A 22,802-nucleotide genomic window follows, 5' to 3' on the forward strand; every position below is an offset into this window, starting at 1 on the left:
TAACTTATTAGAGACATTGAATTGACAAGTAGCACACATTTCCATCAGCATTTTGACCTGAACAAATCAACTCTCAATTGGATTTTGCACTGTGAAACTAAATTGATTTGTGATGGACACTTTCAATCACCTGAGCTTTGGTCACTGGATATGTGCCAGTGTGGAAAGTCATCAGTGTGGGTGGTAATAAATACTAAATTTTGGACTCAAATTGCTGCTGTATTCAGTGTCAGACAAATTTGCCTTAACACGTTTCAGTCTTTCTGTACATATTTGATTACGCTTCACTTTAAAATGATCTTAACCACATTACAGATGTCTACTGCAGGCATCAGGACAAACAAGAGGCATGTGTTTCTATCTTTAGCCTGTCAATGACTATTGAATTTCATTTCCTGTCATAAGGGAAATGATTTCAATCAAGCAGGGTGGTTTTTCTTACAGCCCTCCAGACTAATTTCACTAATGTTCCTGGTTCTCCATGTCCAGTAGGATATTATAACAAGCGCTTGATGGTGAGCGTGATCATGCAATCATCATGGTTCACTCTCAGCTTTATTTGTCTTGTTTTTTTAGTCTTTTATGACACACAGATGAGATGAGATCACATAGTAGACGGCATTAGCAAAGCAATATGAAAGGACTTTTCCACAAATTTAAAGAAAAAGTGGTGGAACGGGCGTTTCAGGAGAGATTAGAGTCAAAAGTAACCTACGTGAAAATCCAGAGTGCTGTTCCCTCAGGAAAACTCATCAGATGAGGATCGTTGTTGGCAGTCAAAGCGGATGTGATGGAGTTGCCCTTGAGATCTTTACCTGCCCATCCCCCGTCTATTCGTGCTCATCTTACTCCAGTTCTAAAACCATCTTTTTGCTTAAGGGTTTATCTGCAACATCTGTCTCTGCACATCATGCACATCAGGAATACATACAGATCAGTGTGTTAGTAATGTTCAAAATGGTTTTGAAACTAAAGGATGTTCACATAGCATTGACTTTTGCTTTTAAAGTGAGCTCAACAAAATGAAACAAAATCCAAGGGTCTCAAGACGTGTTTTTAAAAGTCAGTCGACCTTTTTTTCACTCAACGCATCTCCATAAAAACACTCATAATTGCCTCGAAATGTATTGTTGAATGCTGTGAATTTGGTACAAAAGCAGTGCTTTGATGGGTTTAGCGGTAGAGCTTAAAGAGCATGAATTTAGAGACGCAACTTATCAGAGAGGATTTTAGTGTGCTGGCTGTTCAGCAGTAGCACACTGTCAACATGCTAAAAATCCACTTTGAGAAGCTCTCATTTTTTTTTTTACTAAGGATAAAAAGATCCACTTATCAACAATTTGGAGCCATTCCTAATGTGTGTATGCTGGTTTTGTCAATCCACTGAAAGTTGCACAGTGATTTGAATCATCTTTGCTCATGTTAGTGAGATGTGGGTGGTGAGAACAGAGAGGTGTAGTTACTGTAAGTGTTCTTGGTTGCTACACCATGACAAATCAATTTAGCAATCAGTGTCAAATTTAAGATTACATCCAACCATCAAAGACATCAAAGACCACACGCACACACACACACACACACACACACACACACACACACACTACATATACTCTAGAAGAATAAGGATATTGCAAAATTTTGATCAAAACAGATGGCAGAGGTGTCATGTTGTTGTGTCGTGCTGGTAGATTCAATGTATTTTTCCGCCAAACTTTACGTTTTAGAATTCAAGCTATTATAACCCAAAGCTATTAAAAAGTGTTACTCTACTGATTTAAATAGAGTATTAGTTTTACTACAGTGGGTCTTTGAGAGTTAAAGGGATATTTCACCCAAAAATGAAAATTCTGTAATTTACTCACCCTCAAGTCTTTCCAAACTTTTATGACTTTCTTCTGTGGAACATAAAAGAAGATATTTTGAGAAACATCTCAGTTTCCATACAATGGAAGTCAATGGTCAGCAAATGTCACGGCTTATGCTGCTGGAAGGAACACGGAGCCGAGGGATAAACAAAACAAGGATTTATTAAATAAAACATAAACAAGGTAAGTCGTAAATAACAGGTGGCAAGAGGCAAGTGGCAAGTAACAGGTGACAAGTAGACAAGTTGACATTTAGACGAGTAACGTGTAGACGAGTAGACCCGACAAAACAGAACTGAAAGGACAAGGCTTTTATAGAAGGGATAATTGGGGAAACACAGGTGGATGGCATGACTAAATTAACAGGGACATGGAACACATGGGGAAATGACTAGACACACCTGGGAACTAATCAAAACCACACACGGAAGACAGAAACTGGGTCACAGGGGAAAAAACACACAAAATAAGTCCAGGTGTGTGACAGTACTCCCCCCCTCCCGGTAGGTGCGTCCTCGCACCGTAGAAACAACAAAGGGAGGCGTGGGTGGGAACTTGGGAGGAGGTTCCGGTGGAGGACAGCCTCCCAGGAGGGGGCCAGCAGACAGGGACTACAGAGGAAGGAGCCAGGGAGGAGATGACGGAGGGAGGAGCCAGGGAGGAGACAGGAAGGATGTGAAGCAGGAGGTACCCAGCAGGACCCAGGCCACAGCCATAACGGCCCAAGGTGGGGCCGACGGTGGAAGGAGCCATGGAGGAGGAATGGTCACTGACTCCAGGGACTCGACCCACGGCAACGGAGCAAGTGGAGGAGGAGCCCGAGGTGGAGACGGAGAGCCGAAGAGCCAGGGTGACGGGGAGGAGCCGGAGGTCCTAGGCGGAACTGATGGCTCTGGTGACTGACGCGGCGATGTGGATCCGGAAGGCCGCGGTGAGGCCAGAGTGACCGAGGACTGAGGTGTAGCCGAGGGGATGAAGGAGCCTGACGGAGCCGGAGGGACGGAGGGATGAGGCGAAGCCGGAGGAGTGGAGTCCCGAGGCATAGGATGGACGACGCCAGACCAAGGCGGAGCCGGAGGGACGAGGGAGCCAGGCAGAGCCTGCGGACTGCCGGGCCACGGCGGAGAGGAAGGAGCTAGGAGCCATGGTGGAGCCGACGGGTCAACGGGCCGAGGCGGAGTCCAGGCCTCAGAGGCTGGAGGCGGAGGTGAGGGAGACGCCGACCAAGGCGTCGCTGGAGGATGGCGGTCCCGCTGAGCTCGCACCACAATGATGGTAGGCTGAGGGCGAGCAGAGGGGCAGCCAGACGACAGCGGAGAAGGAGGCAGGAGTGGGTGGGAGGGTGGGAATTTTGGAGGAGCAGGCATTGGAGTAAGCTCTGGGGCTGGAGCCCTTCCTGGGCTTAACGGAGGATCAGGAGCCCGTCCTGGGCTTAACGGAGGATCAGGAGCCCGTCCTGGGCTTAACGGGGGTTCAGGAGCCCGTCCTGGGCTTAACGGGGGTTCAGGAGCTCGTCCTCGGCTTAACGGGGGATCAGGAGCCCGTCCTGGGCTTAACGGAAGATCAGGAGCCCTTCCTGGGCTTAACGGGGGTTCAGGTGCCCGTCCTGGGCTTAACGGGGTTTCAGGAGCCCGTCCTGGGCTTAAAGGAGGATCAGGAGCCCGTCCTGGGCTTAAAGGAGGATCAGGAGCCCGTCCTGGGCTTAACGGGGGAACAGGAGCTCGTCCTCGGCTTAACGGGGGATCAGGAGCCCGTCCTGGGCTTAACGGAAGATCAGGAGCCCTTCCTGGGCTTAAAGGAGGATCAGGAGCCCGTCCTGGGCTTAAAGGAGGATCAGGAGCCCGTCCTGGGCTTAACGGGGGAACAGGAGCCCGTCCTGGGCTTAACGGGGAATCAGGAGCCCTTCCTGGGCTTAACAGAGGATCAGGAGCCCGTCCTGGGCTTACAGGAGGATCAGGAGCCCGTCCTGGGCTTAACGGGGGAACAGGAGCCCGTCCTGGGCTTAACGGGGAATCAGGAGCCCTTCCTGGGCTTAACAGAGGATCAGGAGCCCGTCCTGGGCTTACAGGAGGATCAGGAGCCCGTCCTGGGCTTAACGGGGGAACAGGAGCCCGTCCTGGGCTTAACGGGGAATCAGGAGCCCTTCCTGGGCTTAACAGAGGATCAGGAGCCCATCCTGGGCTTACAGGAGGATCTGGCATAGGTGAATTGGAACCCCCCTCATTTTGACCCATTTGGCGCTCCATATTTTGCTCCCTCGTGGTGGGCAGTGTCGCCGGCTCTCGCACCTGGTCTGACGGGATGCTCTCTGGCTCTCCGTCATCGGTGGGCTCGGGCTTATGCCTCGTACCGTGGGGAGATTGTAGGCTGGGCTCTGGGTCCAGAGTGGACCTGGCGAGATCCTCCATTGGGCCGACCGTGAGAGGGGACCCATTTCTCACCAGATTCCACTCTATAAATGCGGCGAAATCCTCCCGAGGACCATCTTCGGGCGACAACGCTCTGCACCTAGGGTTCAGGCTGGCGTGATAAAAGGTGCAGAGCGCGTGGTCCGGGTAGCTGGTGGCATTAGCTAGCCAGAGAAACCGTCTGGTATGGTCCTCGAGAGACAGTCCCTCCTGCTCCAGCAGGAGGAGGAGGTATTCGGGGCGATAGAGGGGATCCATGAAACACTACGGAAAGAAAAAAGACTGTGAAAAAAAACGGAAAACAAAACGGAGGGAAAACACGCAGTTTTTAACTTTTTCAGGACGGGTCTTCTGTCACGGCTTATGCTGCTGGAAGGAACACGGAGCCGAGGGATAAACAAAACAAGGATTTATTAAATAAAACATAAACAAGGTAAGTCGTAAATAACAGGTGGCAAGAGGCAAGTGGCAAGTAACAGGTGACAAGTAGACAAGTTGACATTTAGACGAGTAACGTGTAGACGAGTAGACCCGACAAAACAGAACTGAAAGGACAAGGCTTTTATAGAAGGGATAATTGGGGAAACACAGGTGGATGGCATGACTAAATTAACAGGGACATGGAACACATGGGGAAATGACTAGACACACCTGGGAACTAATCAAAACCACACACGGAAGACAGAAACTGGGTCACAGGGGAAAAAACACACAAAATAAGTCCAGGTGTGTGACAGCAAAACTGTTTGGTTACCAATGTTCTTAAAAAAAAAAAATCTTCTATAGTGTTCTGAAGAATTTTCTGGAGCACTTTAATTGAGGACCAATTCTCACTAATAACTAGTTGCTTATTAACATGCATATTACTAGCATATTGGCTGTTTATTAGTACTTATAAACCATTTTTTAATGCCTTATTCTGCATGACAATATTCTACATCCCTAACCCTACCAAAAACCTAAACCTTAAACCTAAACTACATTAACACACTAATAATAAGCAGGAAAACAGAAGTTTATTGAGTCAAAATTTGTAGTTAATTAATAGTGATAATTGGTTCCCGAACTAAAATGTGATTGAATATACTTTTTTGTTTTTTTGATGATTTGTCCCTTTAAAAGGAAGCAACCTTTCTGTAAATGCTCAGTTACAACATTTAGGAGAAAGACTGGGATTTTGTTGCATTTTCTCTTTAATAACAATTGACTTTTTATACATTTTAAGCGTTAGTTTCCCTAAGAAATTATAATAATTCTGTCACCATTTACTCAACCTTTTGTAGTTCCAAACCCCTTTTTATACTCTTTTCCTCCATTGGAACACAACAATTAGATGTTTAGCAAAATGTCCATTAATCTCTTGTCAATACAATGAACTAAATGAAGAATATTTTATTCCATTCCATAAATTACAAAAAAATCTTATCTTTTTTCAGCATCTATTGGTTTTAAAGGTCCAGTAAACAATAACAGTGTGTTTAGCTCATTCTAACCTGCGGCACTGTTGCCTTTGGGGTTGGTAACTATGGAAACAAGTCCCATGGTGTCTTCGAGAGTGTCACCTAGAAGATCAATCCATTTGTTTGCTTTTTCCTCATAAGATGGAGGAGGGTAACCTAACTCAGGGGTGAATTTTCATCTCCACATGCGCTGACCCTCTCTTGACCTGCATAGCTGTTCAGTAGATTAGGCTTTGAGCCATCAGTGTGTTTGCCAGCAGAACAGTTTCAGCTGCACTCAAAAGAATATTTATTGTATAGGCTCTTGAAGGTATATTGATTGATATATATATATATATATATATATATATATATATATATATATATATATATATATAATTAATGTATATTCTGTTCTGTGCAGATTCAGCCCCGCCCACTCCTCTGACCACAGACCCGCCCCCTCCCTCGTGGCAGCCGCTGACCAATCATGGTGAGGCAGGCAAGTACTGCTGCTTGTGTGGCGCCTGGTTCAACAACCCACTGATGGCACAGCAACACTACGAAGGCAAGAAGCATAAGAGAAATGCGGCACGGGCACGACTACTGGAGCAGCTGGCTGGCAGTCTGGATGTGAATGAAAGCACAGGTGAGACTTCAACTGCCTGAGTTAGAGATGTCATGTGACTAATCACATTTGGAGTCCTACGAAACTGTCATGACAATACTGGTCACTGATGGTTCCTCAAGAATACACAGTTGCAAACCCTTCACTAGCAACTATACAGAGCAGTAACGTTAATGCAGACAAATAAATAAAACAAAATAAGTTGCTTTCACTAAGAGCCATCCAACAATAATAATTGTAAAGCGCACGTCTCAGAACGCTGACTGTTTCTATAGCAACTGGGACTTCTAACGGCTGCTGCAGTGACGCACTGACTTTACAGATTAGCGATTGGCTCTTTTACTCAGAAGGAGGGGCTTCGTTTGATAGAGCAGCCTGTTGAGCATAGCATTTTTCCTCCATTCAAAGCTATACAAGTGTCATGTTTTGAGTATTCTATAGTCCTTGTGTATCTGTAGTTTTACTCTGGTACTTTCCCTCCATTTGTGGTCATTACATTTTAATTAATTTTTATCCATCAACGTGATTGGATAGGGAGAGAGTAATTGGTCTCTTGACTTTCGTCAAATCAAACAGTGTTAGAAAACAATGCTGCCAAGTCCATGGTTTTGCCCCACAGAATTGGGCTAATTTAACACTGTTGCAGACAGTTTTTCATGTCCACGGGTCGAAACAGCCCCAGTAACATGATATTTAGTGCCTGTAATCCGAATTTTACCAGGGGAACCCTGCCAAAAAAGGGTTTACCCCACGGTTTTTATCAGGGGTCTATCTAACAAACAAAATATTATGTGAATTAGAGTATATACATTGTTTTTTCAATGTTGTATAGCTTTTATTATAAAGGGATAGAATCTGCAGCTCAGTGCTCACTACACTTATAAGCTGCTCTTTTGCGCAAATAGTTTTTTTGGACAAGTACTCTTTCCAGCCCTGGAGACTTTGTGCTCTTTAAATACATATTTCACACTGATTTAATCACTAGACATATTATTCATACAGTGTGTGATCCAGAAATCCTGACAGATCCATAAGCCAGTTCAAATAAACCGTCACATTGCAGTAGTTGCTCAGGGGTTTGAACAAGGTCAAGTCGAATATTTCCTTCAGATACATTTCAAAAACTAGACCTGTAATCCTTGAGAGTTACTTTCCCCAAGGCAAATTTGCAAAAAGCTTGTCACTTGTCTTTAGGAACTAAGGCTCAAAGCACTTTGCTTTTGATTTGAATTGAACAAGTCAGTCCGATTCAGGCTTCTTTTGTTCAGTAGCAATATTTACTACATAATCATTCGTATTAGTTAAAAAAAACTGGAAAAAAAATTATATTTTGATAGACTATGTCTTTTGTCTACAGAAGACAGTGTCCTATTTTAATTCCAAAGAAAACACAATAAGTGATCTTAAAAGGATAGTTCAATCAAAAATGTCATTACTCACCCTCATGTTGTTCAAAACCTGTATTTCTTTTTTTCAGTGGAATACAAAAGAAAAAATGTCCATGAAATGATATCATGTAGCAGTGACTGGCTGATCAAGATGATTGGCATTCTTTTTTTGTTACATGTTTGTCATTAATCAGATTATGTATTATGTGATCACCAGTTATCTTCAGTGTTGCGCTGCTTATTTTTAAATGTTGCCATATAATCAAGTGACTTGCAAAAACAGTGTTTCTGTCATCAGGCCTGAACTAATGTGTTTAAAAGTGCCATTTTAAAACTGAATGCAAGCCTGAATAAGGCCTAAGAGCTCCAGCTATTGTATACGCATAAGAAGGCATTGAATATATTGAATGAGTCACATTGACTACTAATATGGGTCTCTTTAAGGGAAACAGATTGGACATCATGTGCAGAACTGTAGCCAACAATGCCAAAGGTATTAAGGAAACATAGATAAAAAATGTGTAAGGGTAGAAAGACTGGCTTAATGTTCTCTTAAATAACGGCAAACAGATCAGTTCAAAGGTAATCTGAGCTTTGCCTGTAGTATGCCTGTAGTCATGCATTTAAAAGATCTTGGGGAACAAATTTGTTGTGTGTTACATATCTGCTGTAGAGAAGCACAGTTCCTATCAAGTCAAATCCGTGTTCTGGTCTGCAAAGACTAGAGACAACAAAAATGAAAATCTTACATTGACGCTGACATTCTCATTCTCATAAGAGGTAATTATTTTCTCCAGCCATGACACAGCAGGGTTCCCTTGTCAGGATCTTTTCTCTGTAAATGTGTCTTCTACTGAAATATCAGCAGAATTGCTGCTGATCACAAAAGCCTATCATCAAGGTGTTCCTCACTCGCAAACATCACAGCTCTGTATGCTGTAGGTGTCGGTAATTCAGCTTAAAGGTGCACTAAGCGATTTTTGAAAAATGCTTTTGACCACTGTGTCGGACAGAGCCCCAAAACAAACTCACAGCCAATCAGTAAGGGGCATGTCTAGCAATGATTGGGAGAAGAGAGCACTCACTGAGTTTACAGGATGGATATTAGCAGATCGACTATAGATAGCGAGAGATAGCTGATAAAAAAAGGGAAAACTTCAGAGGAGCAAAACATAAAAAAAGGGTTATGATCAGGCAATAGGTAGGATTCGTGTAAATATTGGAGCAGCTTTACAGCGTTGGAGAGAATTTAAGGAGTGGGAAGGCCTGATTGGATCCTGAGGGTGCTTTGTTTCTTGCTCATATGTTAGTGTACAGGCTTCCGGCTTTGCTACCGTTCGGACGTTCTAGCTTACTGCTCTGCGCTTTGCTTCTTATTTCTGTACTTTTCTCTAATTTTTCTAAGATTTTTACTTCAGCAGATCAGCACAGTGCTCAAACAACAGATTTTTGGCACAAACGCTAAAAACTAAAAACATTGGGACTGGAATAATACTACAAAAAGAAGACTTTGCCTCCCACTGCCAGCAGCTTACATTCCGGAGACAGGATAACAACTGCCTACATTCAACTATCAGGCGCTTAAGGTCGAGCAGACAGTGGCATTCAGCTCAGAGCGCAGCCGAGCCAAGGACTCTGATAGTGGGTGACTCTGTTATCAGAAACATTAGTAGCAGGACTACAACAACATTCTGCCTTCCTCAAGCAACGGTCTCTGATGTGAACAAGGAACTTAAGAACATTCTGATGAAGCACAAGACTGCAAATCGAATCATCATCCATGTGGGAAAGAATGATATTCGGATAGAGCAGTCAGATCTCCTTAAGCACACTTCAAAGACTCTAAGTTCAGTCATTCATCAGTGGACCACTCCCAGCAAGGGGAACAAATATGTTTTCACGGATGCTTGGGCTGAACACATGGCTACAAAGATCTTGTAATATAAAAGGAGTGAATTTCATTGACAACTTCAATCTTTTCTGGGGCCATAGACAACTGTTTAAACCGGATGGCCTCCACCGAAACAAACTTGGTGCTAGAGTGTTTAAGGACAATATCTACTTCTCCCTCCGTCATCCTTCAGCAGAGTGTGTCAATCCATTCAGCACACACACACCGGGTCCGAGTCATCATGTGGTTGACATATCCCACAAGGACACTGATAACACCACGCAGCCAAAACAAGCACTGCTGATAGACACTATCCCGGCTGAGCCCTGCCCACAGAGCTCCTCACAGACAGACTGTGATATCAAAACAGCTACCAGATTCAGCACCCAAGGACGACTTTCTGGAAAACAGCCAGGGAAGCCAGGACAACACATCACAGCCACCAGAAACACCAAAAGACACAGCCCATTTCACCAGACACATTATCCCTTTCTCCAAGCATCTCCACTTCTGTGCTTCTCACAGAAAATGGAGGAATTGGTGTATGCTGGGACTAAACTCTCCCACTCATTCGCTGCTAGCCCACAGATATCAACAAAAAGACGGCGGGCCCCCCAACCACCAAAGCCTGTGGGCCCTGTTCCTATGAGAGCTCTCCGACCGCTGCCACAACGCCAGGGCCCAAACCCTCTGTCTGCTGAAGGTGAACCACAAACAACTGATAGCAGCTCTCAGTGATATGTGTCGGGTCCCCGCTATAATAGCAGCAACATTCACAAATGCTTACAGAACAAGCGGGAACCCAGTGTTCCTGTAGCTTTCTCTATTTCAGTTTTATCACGTGATAGAAAGTCTAAGGCCTTCTCAAGCCGAAGGGCAAACTCATCTAATCTGCGACCTATTATGCATCAAACTAAGATTGATGTAAAGACACAAAGCACTGCCATCAAGTTAGCACTTTTAAACATTCGCTCACTAAAAAATAAATCATTTCTAATCAATGACTTTATAACCACAAACAATCTGGATTTTATGTTTCTAAATGAAACATGGCAAGAAGACAGCTGCAGTGCAACAATCCTAAATGAAGCCGCCCCTCCTAACTTCACTTACATGAGTGTTTGCAGGACTGTTAGGAGAGGTGGAGGTGTAGCTGCTCTATTTAAAGATGTCTATCTATGCAAGCAAGTGTCATTTGGTCAGTACCTGTCTTTCGAATATCTAGGGATTTTGCTGAAAGGTGCCCCACGCATTCTGTTTATTATTATTTACAGGCCTCCAAAATACTCTCCAGTCTTTGTTGAAGAGGTCACAGAAATGTTATCAATAATTTCCTCAGAGTTTGACTGTTTTGCAATTTTAATATTCACATAGATAATGCAGAAAACAAAACTACAAAAGAAATGATAACGGTTCTAAACACTTTTGACCTGATTCAGCATGTGCATGGACCCACACACAAAGGTGGACACACTCTAGACTTAATCATCAGTAGGGGTCTAAACATTTCATCCATTGTTACTAAAGGCATAGCACTATCTGATCACTTCTGTATTTTCTTTGATATATTGATCTCTGCTACCACTGAATCTAGATCTATCTCTGTCAGAAGGAGATGCATAAACGAGAACACAAGTGTACTATTTATGGAGGCTATATCTTTAACACCAAGCATTTCCGCAGACTCTGTTGATATTCTTCTTGATTCCTTCAACTCAAAACTGAAGAATGTTATTGATGATATTGCACCAATAATAGTCAGGAAGAAAACAAACTGACAGAAATCAGTTTGGAGAAGATCAACAGCAGTTCAGACTATGAAAAGACAATGCAGAAAAGCCGAGCGGATGTGGAGGAAGACAAAACTTGAAATTCACTATAGCATCTATAAAGACAGCCTTCATGCTTTTAATGTGAAACTAGCCACAGCTAGACAGACTTCTCAAACTTATAAACAGTAACTTAAATAACACTCGTACTCTTTTTGCCACTGTTGAGAGACTGACAAACCCCCCAAGTCAGATTCCCAGTGAAATGCTATGAGACAGCAAATGCAATGAGTTTGCTTCCTTCTTTTCTGAGAAGATCATCAATATCAGGAAGGCGATTAGCACATCCTCAAGTAATGCAGAGGTCAGACAGATTCGGCTTAGAAGCAGATCTCTTAGAAGTGGTGAATGCCTCACTTCTTTCTGGGACATTTCCAAACTCCAAAAGCCCCTCCTGAAAAAAAGCAATCTTGATAACACAATTTTGAGCAATTTTAGACCAATATCTAATCTTCCTTTTATAGGCAAAATTATAGAAAAGGTCGTTTTTAAGCAGCTGAACAAATACTTAAACTCAAATGGATACCTGGACAATTTTCAATCTGGTTTTCGACCGCATCACAGCATAGAGACAGCACTCATTAAGATATTAAATGATATTCGCTTAAATTGTGACTCTGGCAAAATATCGGTGCTGGTATTGCTAGAGCTCAGTGCTGCGTTTGACACTGTCGATCATAACATACTACTAGAGAGACTGGAAAACTTGGTCGGGCTTTCTGGGATTGGTACTCAAATGGTTCAGGTCATACTTAGAAGGGAGAGGTTATTATGTGAGTCTAGGAGAGTGGACGTCCATGACATGCGGAGTCCAACAAGTCTCAATTTTTGCACCGCTCTTGTTTAGCCTATATATGCCTCCACTAAGTCAAATAATGAGAAAGAACCAAATTGCCTATCACAGCTATGCTGATGATACCCAGATTTACCTAGCCTTATCTCCAAATGACTACAGCCCCATTGACTCCCTCTGCCAATGCATTGATTAAATTAATAGTGTGCCAAAACTATCTTCAGTTAAATAAGGAAAAAACTGAAGTCATTGCATTTGGAAACAAAGATGAAGTTTTCAAGGTGAATGCATACCTTGACTCTAGGGGTCAAACAACTAAAAACCGAGTCAGGAATCTTGGTGTGATTCTGGAGACAGACCTTAGTTTCAGTAGTCATGTCAAAGAAGTAACTAAATCAGCATACTATCATTTAAAAAACATTGCAATAATTAGATGTTTTGTTTCCAGTCAAGACTTGGAGAAACTTGTTCATGCCTTTATCACCAGCAGGGTGGACTATTGTAATGGGCTCCTCACCGGCCTTCCCAAAAAGAACATTAGACAGCTGCAGCTCATCCAGAACGCAGCTGCCAGGATTCTGACTAGAACCAGAAAATCTGAGCATATCACACCAGTCCTCAGGTCCTTACACTGGCTTCCAGTTACATTTAGGACTGATTTTAAAGTACTTTTACTCGTATATAAGTCACTAAATGATCTAGGACCCAAATATATTGCAGATATGTTCACTGAATATAAACCTAACAGAGCACTCAGATCACTAGGATCAAGTCAGTTAGAAATACCAAGGGTTCACACAAAACAAGGGGAGTCCGCCTTTAGTTACTATGCTGCCCGCAGTTGGAATCAGCTTCCAGAAGAGATCAGATGTGCTAAAACACTAGTCACATTTAAATCTAGACTCAAAACCCATCTGTTTAGCTGTGCATTTATTGAATGAGCACTGTGCAATGTCCGAACTGATTGCACTATATTTTCACTGTTTTTTTATTTTATTTTATTTTATTTTATTTTATTTTATTTTATTTATGTAAAATCATTTTCTAACTGTTTTTAAATGTTTTAATCATTTTAAAAGTTTTAAAATTGCTTGTTTTATTTTTGTTATTACTTTTCTTCATGATTATTTTACTTTATTTTATGTAAAGCACTTTGAATTACCATTGTGTACGAAATGTGCTATATAAATAAACTTGCCTTGCCTTGCCTTGCTGATAGGTGAGATACATTGAGTTTGCATTTTCACACAACTAATCTCATTTGGCTTTTTCTTAGGCATAGCAGATTCCGTCAGGGTATTCCAGCAAATACACAAATAATGTGTCTCGGCAATTGTTCCCGGGTCGCTAGATTTTTTAACTTTCACACTGCCAGTGATTACCCTGAATATGTGCGTGCTTTCACACACAACCCGTAAAGGTCCCGTAACGACACGTGACATCAGGGTGTGACGTGTAATGTCGAAAAAGATTCGAAAACATTAGGCACGTTATAATTTCACTGAAGCTGGCGAATGATCTCAGCGTCAGCGTGGAAAGTGAGGAACTAACTGATCTCTGCCTCATTACAGTTTGCACATATTTTTTTTGTCACGAACGTTGATCTTCCTTCAAAACACCTGGTAAAAGAGTCGCGCGATAACGTGCGTCATCACTACGACCCGGCATTAGATCTGGCTTTTGTTCACACAGCGCTCGTTCTGGGACTGAACCCAGCAATGTTACTAAGTCCCCGACCCAGGAATCAGTCCCAGGACGTGTTTGCTTTCACACAGAAGGCGACCCGGCAATGTTCCGGCAATTTGCCGGGTCCGACGTGCAGTATGAAAGGGGCTTGTGTGTTTTCTGTTAATCACATAAAGTGATTGCATCTCTTCACAAGACTTTTACAGATATTTTACATTTTAGTTACCTGGGCTTTCAGTGGAGGGACAGAAACCTCTCAGAATATTTTTTTTTTACAGTACATAACCACTAATGAAATTACAATGAGTGAATGAATTAAGTTGTGGGAACAAAATCTCAATTTGTGGACATTATTTAACTGAGGGAACAAATAGAAATGGTAGCCATGATCTGACTAAAAACTATGCAACAATTTAATTAAACAAAGGATCAAATTCTTAAGTTTTGGCCATGATATATTTTTGTCTGCATGCCATGCTTATTTTGGTTTCTTAATGGTGATTTCTGGTGCATTTTGAAGTTTGACAGATAAGGTCACAATGAACTGTCATGGAAAGGTTTCCACTAGAAAGTATAGCAGCATTGAGACAAGTAAATAAGGACAGACCCTCTTTGGGGTCCAACATGGGTTTTATCAAGATTATATATTTAAAACACTGCCTTGCTTCAAATCCAGTCCTGAGCGTCTCGATCTCCTGAGCTCTGCCTGTGGTTTGGTCATCCTTCAGGGAGCTGTCAAGACTTCTTTTGGCCTGCCCTATCTCATTCATCATCCTCATTAGCAGCCTGCAAACGAACACAGGGTCAATGTAACATATAGACAAACACACATGTCCTTTTTTAAAAGAAAGGATTCAGAAAATGAGGGGAATGCAAAATAATGGCTTTCACGTGGATGTAGCTATTCATTACTATTTGAGCTTCTCATCAGGTTTAGAAAGCCATTGGTAGGGCTAATCTGAGAGGTGACTGCTAGTGGATCCCGGCCCAGACTCTTGGCTGTTTTTGTGGAGAACACTTCAGTGCAATTGCCTTCCAACTCAGTCTATATTTTGTTGCTGAGAAAATTGGAGCACAGCACACCCATCTCCTGCTGCAACCAGGTTTTCATTTCCCCCTAAACAAAAAAGCAGGGAGAGTGACAAGCTTTCGGATGTAAATACCAGCTCAGCGCTGAAGAGCCTCCTGCCATTTCGTGAAGGGGGAATATTGAAAGTGCAGCGATTTGCCCTGTTTAAAATTGCAAGAGCAGTTTATGTGCTTCACAGAATCTGTAAAAAGTCAAGAACAAGCCAGCACCTCCTTCCTTCTCCGTTCATATGCACCTTGACAGACAGGACTAAAATTGACATTCATACTGGATTATTATTGCCATAACTGTGCAATATATTAAAAGTAATGATAGAATTGAGTACAGTTATTTATTATCATAACCCAGAGGATATGGTCTCGATTGTGAAATGTAGGATTTGATGAACATAGCAGATATGAATCCTCCATAAAATGTGTGTAATTGCTGGAAGAATCATCTTGGGAATTATCATTATGTATGAAATTGGTAGTGACATAATTAGATGATCATTAGATTTGCTACGGCAAAACTCAAAATCTGAGGCATCTCTTATACTACCATGAGGGTTTCGCTTTCTTTTTTTGTTTGTTTGTCTGTTTTTTGAGGGTTTTGATGTTTTTTAACTTATATTTTAAAATGTAAATGATTCCTGCCATGGGAAAGCTGAAAAACTTTTCAGCATAATTACTTCAATCTTCAGTGTCACATGATCCTTCAGAAATCATTCTAATACACGGATTCGGTGCTCAAGAAACATTTCTTAGTATTTCCAGTGTTACCAACAGTTGTGCTTTGTAATATTTCATGTTTTTGTGGAAAGCAACATTTTATAATTGTTTTTACTGACACTTTTGATAAATTTAATGAACACTTGCTGAACAGAAGTATTACTTAAAAAAATTAATACTGATCTCAAACTCTTGAAAGGTATATTGTATATTGAATGATATATTTTCAGCTAGCTCAGCCTGCTTTTAAACATAAATAAATAAATACATAGATACATACATACATACCGTATTTTTTGGACTATAAGTCGCACCTAAGTATAAGTTGCATCAGTCCAAAAAAAACGTCATGACGAGGAAAAAAACATAAATAAGTCGCACTGGACTATAAGTCGCATTTGTTTAGAACCAAGAACCAAGAGAAAACATTACTGTCTACAGCCGCGAGAGGGCGCTCGCGGCTGGAAACGGTAATGTTTTCTCTTGGTTAATTTCTCTCGGTTCATGTCAAATTAATTTCGATAAATAAGTTGCACCTGACTATAAGTCGCAGGACCAGCCAAACTATGAAAAAAATTGCGACTTATAGTCCGGAATATATGGTACATATATATAAAGTACAGACCTAAAGTTTGGACACACCTTCTCATTCAAAGAGTTTTCTTTATTTTCATGACTATGAAAATTGTAGAGTCACACTGAAGGCATCAAGGGCTATTTGACCAAGAAGGAGAGTGATGGGGTGCTGTGCCAGATGACCTGACCTCCACAGTCACCGGACCTGAACCCAATCGAGATGGTTTAGGGGTGAGCTGGACCGCAGACAGAAGGCAAAAGGGCCAACAAGTGCCAAGCATCTCTCGGGGAACTCCTTCAAGACTCTTGGAAGACCATTTCAGGTGACTACCTCTTGAAGCTCATCAAGAGAATGGCAAGAGTTTGCAAAGCAGTAATCAAAGCAAAAGGTGGCTACTTTGAAGAACCTAGAATATGACATATTTTCAGTTGTTTCAGACTTTTTTGTTATGTATATAATTCCATATATAATTCCACATGTGTTAATTCATAGTTTTGATGCCTTCATAGTCATGAAAATAAAGAAAACTCTTTGAATGAGAAGGTGTATCCAAACTTTTGGTCTGTACTGTATATATATATATATATATACAGTATATACACACAATGTATCATACCAAGTGGCATCTGCAAACAAAATAATTTTAGAGGTTTGTTTAGAATTACAAACCAGCTGAGCACCAGTACAGCTAGGCTGGGAGACTAACTAACCTGGTTAGTGAATTGTAAACAGAAAGCTTTTTTCAGCAGGGAATGGTTCAGGATTCATCACAGTTTACAAGCAAAATTCATCTTACCTAATGATAATACTTTCCCAGACAATCTTCATCTTCAATATTTTCATATTTATGCATATTCTGACCTATTTTTTAAATTTCCTAATGTTTTTAATGATTGAGAGACGCTTTTGGAGTTCTAAATGAATACTCAAATTCTGAGTAAAATAGCACTAGCAATCAAGTCTTTCTCTCTGATTGGGCACGATTAATAATTTAGTTGAATTTTAAGAGTGTCTCATCAGTTTGGTATCAATTTCCTGGCCAAGAGAAGAGAAACTGATTGATGGCCTATTTTCGGAAATAAGTGAGACTTCTTTCCCACAAGCCAGCAGTTAGGAGCACACTTTAATCTCCTACCAGTAAAAATTCATCTTACCCTGAACCACATTTCTCGCTGTCTGTCTTTCTCTGTAGTTCTTTTGGCATCTCAGTCAGTTTAATTAAATGGGATTAGAAGCCACCACAGTGTCTTCTAAGGCTGGTTTATGAGTAGCACATTAAGAGGTCATCAGGGTTCCTACATGAAGGAAAATCCCATCACACAGAGCTTTTTAACAGAAACAAACACTCAGTGAAGCTATTTATGAACTCTGAAGTTCTTACATTTTTTAATCTTTGAAAGAGGCGGGTTCTTCAGCTACTGATATAATAGCAGAATAGATTTCAGTTAAATGCAAATTCTTAATTAAGAGACATGGCAAAGTAGCATTAGAGTTTAACAGAAAAAAAATCTTTTCTCAGACTAATTTAAGCAGGCTGTAAATTGTGTTTTATAAATGTAATTTAAATTTCAGTGCAATATTTCTGTAATGCCTTACATCCTGTTCATATTAATAGCTTGCTATGAATAGTGTTGCTGTCACCAAGTGTTTGGTGTACTGACACCACAAGCTGTCTGTGAACATGCATCACATCACTCCCAACTCACAGAAAGCATTCAGAAAGCTTCATCAGAATGTGTGTGTGTTTCTATTTCTATTTCAGGGACGATGACGTAAAGATGTTGTTGTAAAGATGTATATATATATATATATATATATATATATATATATATATATATATATATATATATATATATATATATATATATATAATTTTTTTTTTTTTTTTTTTTTTTAAAGCACTAAAATGCTTCTGGAAATCATGATTAAATGATTTTTTTTTTTAGTTTTGTCCATTACTATGGAATAAATCAATACGGTGACAAAACACTGGTAATAAAAATGTGAGTCTAGTCTAGATGCCCTTGATGAAACCACTTTAAATGACATAATCCATCAAAAAGTAAAGCAGGTATCAAATCACAGCATTTCACTCAGGACTTGATCAGTGTCCTCTAATTTCCGCAGACCTGGTAAGACTAAAGAATATGGAGAAGTCTATGAAGAAGTCTTCATTTAGTCTTCATTTGTAATTACCCTTCAGCTGATTCATGTCAAGTATTCCAGACCTTGATGGAAGCAAATTGGTGAAAATTGGTGTCCTGGTGAATTTACAGAGTACTTAATAAACCATTAAGCCGTGAGAGGGTGAGCATTAGGTGTTCTAGCCCCATTAAAAAAAAAAAAAATACTAATAAATAATAATCAACATAAATATATTAGTAGTATTAAAATGTTTGGGGTCCCGGGGAATCAAACCCCCAACCTTGCGCTTGATTGTGCAGTGCTCTACCAATTGAGCTACAGGAACACAGTACAGTACAGACCAAAAGTTTGGACACACCTTCTCATTCAAAGAGTTTTCTTTATTTTCATGACTATGAAAATTGTAGAGTCACACTGAAGGCATCAAAACTATGAATTAACACATGTAGAATTATATATGGAATTATATGCATAACAAAAAAGTGTGAAACAACTGAAAATATAGCTGCAAGCAGCGATGGCGGGCTCAAGCCATCAGTGCAAAAGCCACCCCGGTGGCATCGGGAAAACTGTGCCCAGTGGGCATAAGCATTTACAGTAACCCTCTGGCAATCAAGTTTTAAGGGATACGGCAGTTAAAGGGTTAATCCCACCCATCTAGACTTTGAAATCACATACACAGAACAATATATACAACTTTAGTAAAACTTTATTTTAATATATATAAAAAATGTATAAGGTGTGCATCGTAGCTGACACCTAAATGAACACATTACAATTGTTTTATGACTGCAAGTCTTTCTCCTCAAATGCTATTGAGCGTCAAATTTGCGTTTGAGCCCATGTGAAAAAGTAGCATAATTTACATATGACTTACAGTTTGTTTTAATAAACATCAAACATTCAATTTAATTGTGCATTATAGCTGTCACCTAGATGAACAATTACAGTTGTTTTCATGACTGTAAGTCATTTTCTTCAAATGCTACTGACCTTAGAAAAGCGTATAACAATATCACATGTAACTTTAGAGACGGTCCCTAAATTTGAGACTCTCGAATGTCCAATGTCAAGCCAACTTTATGCCTGTTTTTTTTTTTTTTTACTTTCTTTAGTTTTCTTTTCTCTGTGCCTGATTGTTGATGTTCTTTACCTGGGCATAGATGTCCATCCATCAATTACGAACATTGAGCCACAAACATAAGGTGCGAGCGCGGATGGGAGAATGGAGCATGTTTTTTTTTTTGCTTTTTTGAGCAACTGGGATGGTGCCCCCTCTGGGAGTTGGCGCCCTACGAAGACTGCGTACTCTGCATATAGGGAGTGGCGGTACTATCTGGAAGATATATTCCTCAAACAATCGTACAAGAGGAGGTGATGCTAGTCCTTCAAGAATCACTCAAAACCTGTTCATAAAGCCTATACATAAGGTCATAATAAATAATTTTCCACAATACGTCATTCTATTCTAATTAAGTCATTTTTTGGGATCTTTTACGTCTCTCAGAACCTGACACATTGTAATTCTGAGACTCCAGGAAAGTTGCAGTTCTGGAAAATGGTGGCACTGTAGACTAAATGTTCCCTGATAGTGTCACACCTAATTCTTCACTTTAATTCTTAATTCTTTTGCAGTTTACGTGTTTCTGTTCTTCTCCACCTGTTTTTTTTTCTGACCCTTCTGACCCAGTAAGCATTTTGCTGTCCAGTGGTCATGTCTTTACTTTGCAATTACTGTAGTGATCTAATTTTGAATATTTATCATGAGGATCTAATAATTTAGTTTTTTTCAGTCTGAGTGAAATGTCTTTTTTTGGCTCATTTTATCAGTAACGGAAAAAGTACCTAATAATTCTGCACACCTGAATATAAGGAGTTATTTTTTTCTCTTCCAGTCTTCATGGTCAACTACGTATATATCACACTCGTTGCCTTCTCTAGTGCAGCTCAACCAATTCACATCCCATTTGTCAATATTTGTGATATCACAAATCCCGGAAAATGCTTGTTGTAGTCCAAACAATTTGTTTGTTGTAGCTTTTAAAAAGTGATTTTTGTATAATTGCGCATGTTTATATTTCATATATATATATATATATATATATATATATATATATATATATATATATATATATATATATATATATATATATATATATAGCTTTCCAATGCCGTTGCTGTTGATAATAGGATAAAGCAAGTGTAGAACACGTACAAACAGCGTCCATGTAGACAGATGTAGATGCATAACAAATGTTTTTCTTTATTACTTGAGCTCCATTAAACATGATCTCAAACTTCTTGTGGCCTCTCCTTGTTCACATGTACACACAAAGCCATACCTTAAGAATCCACCTTACGGGCTAATCTGCCATGCGCTCAAAAACTGTGCTTCCCAGTTACCAACACTGCAACACACACAGTTCTTGCTTAGGTGCTCTAATTAAACATAACCACAGCACCACCAAGTGGACAAAACCTTTACCATCACCAAAATGTCTCCTACTATATATATATATATATATATATATATATATATATATATATATATATATATATATATATATATATATATATATATATATATATATATATATAATTCAAGTGTACAGTGTGCTTTTATTGCATATTGAAATAAATATTTCTGAGTTCTGTATCAATCTGTGTTGTTGTTGTTTATTTTAATTTTTCTTAGGAAGATAACTGACCCTTTACTTTCCTTTGTAATAAATGTGCTTATAAACCAAGAACAAGCTATTTATAGCTGTATTTATAAACTGCTTAGTATTGACTATTAATGTTAAGACAAGGCTTTATAAAGCATAAACTGACTATTTACTAATGAGTGCAGTTATTATAAAGTGTTACCAATGCATTTACTAATGTTAACAAAATAGACATTATTTTACAGTGTTATCAAATCCTTAAATGATTTATAAGTGTTTTGTAATGATTTTATTGACCTATAAGCATTTGTGAAAGTTCTGCTTGCATTACAGCTTAGTCTTCATCTGTGAGCTGAACAGATTTACTGTTACATCCATGAGATTATGTAAATTCAAATAAATATCATGTCACAGGATGTCATAGGTCAGTATCAAATGAGTTTGAAATTATTATTTGCAGCACAAATAAGGTTTTTTAAGATTTTTAAAAATCCCTAAAACTGTCAGAAAAGGATAAGGCCTAAGATATTTCTATGTGAGTGGCTAAATTTATTTTTGTTTTTATAATAATAATAGATAAACTATGAAATTATACAAAATGTATAAAAAAGTAAATAAATAAATACATACACACATAAAAAAAGCAGCCAAGACAAATGAGTTTCCTTTTTTTATATATAGATTAAAATTGAAGACACAAGCAACTGGTATATGCGGTCACTTAATATTCAAATCCAGTAGATCCACTTCAGATTTATTTCTCAACAGTTTCACTGTCGCCAGCGCGGATGGGAGAATGGCGCATGTTTTTTTTTTTTTTTTGAGCAACTGGGATGGTGCGAAGGCTGCGTACTCTGCATATAGGGAACGGCGGTACTATCTGGAAGATATATTCCTCAAACCATGTACAAGAGGAGGTGATGCTAGTCCTCCAAGAATCTCTCAAAACCTATCTGTTCATAAAGCCTATATATAAAGTCTTAATATAGTATTCCACAATACGTTGTGCTATTCTAACTAAGTCATTTTTTGGGATCTTTTTACGTCTCTCAGAACCTGACACATTGTAATTCTGAGACTCCAGGAAAGTTGCAGTTCTTGAAAATGGTGGCACTGTAGACTAAATGCTCCCTGATTGTTTCACACCTAATTCTTCACTTTAATTCTTAATTCTTTTACAGTTTAAGTGTTTCTGTTCTTTTCCACCTATTTTTTTTCTGACCAAGTAAGCATTTTGCTGTCCAGTGGTCATGTCTTTACTTTGCAATTAATGTAGTGATCTAATTTTGAATATTTCTCATGAGGATCTAATAATTTAGTTTTTATAAAAAAAATTAGCTTTATTGACATATATTCCAGCTGTAATTCATGATAAAGCATTTATAAAACATTTAGTAATTGCCAGCGATCTATTTTTGTGAGCTCATCTAAAGTGAGGACTATTTATACATTTATAGCATTCACAAAGGAGATTTAAAGAATCATTGATCTTCCAAACTGAAAAGTTAAACACAACACAGAGGGATAAAGAACACAGAAATATTTTTTCAAGATGCAAAAAATGAAACCGTACAGCTGTACACTTGATAAAAAAAATTAAATATCAAAGTATGCAATTATATTATATATATATATATATATATATATATATATATATATATATATATATATATATATATATATATAT

At 39.6% G+C, this 22,802-nt stretch overlaps 1 protein-coding gene across 3 annotated transcripts in view; it reads left to right on the plus strand.

Annotated features, from left to right (window-relative positions):
- The window catches only part of LOC132110474 (zinc finger matrin-type protein 4-like), a 110,090-nt gene that overhangs the window by 51,747 nt on the left and 35,541 nt on the right, over window positions 1-22,802 (plus strand). For 2 of the 3 annotated variants that reach the window (XM_059517103.1, XM_059517104.1), the window contains exon 5: window positions 6,137-6,361. In XM_059517103.1, coding sequence (XP_059373086.1) covers window positions 6,137-6,361 — 225 coding nt within the window. Of the gene's footprint in view, window positions 1-6,136; window positions 6,362-16,626; window positions 16,758-22,802 lie in introns of those variants that run through there. The other variant, XM_059517105.1, reaches the window with a different exon arrangement.

The sequence above is a fragment of the Carassius carassius genome, chromosome 30 (genome assembly GCF_963082965.1).
Source record: "Carassius carassius chromosome 30, fCarCar2.1, whole genome shotgun sequence".
NCBI lineage: Eukaryota > Metazoa > Chordata > Actinopteri > Cypriniformes > Cyprinidae > Carassius > Carassius carassius.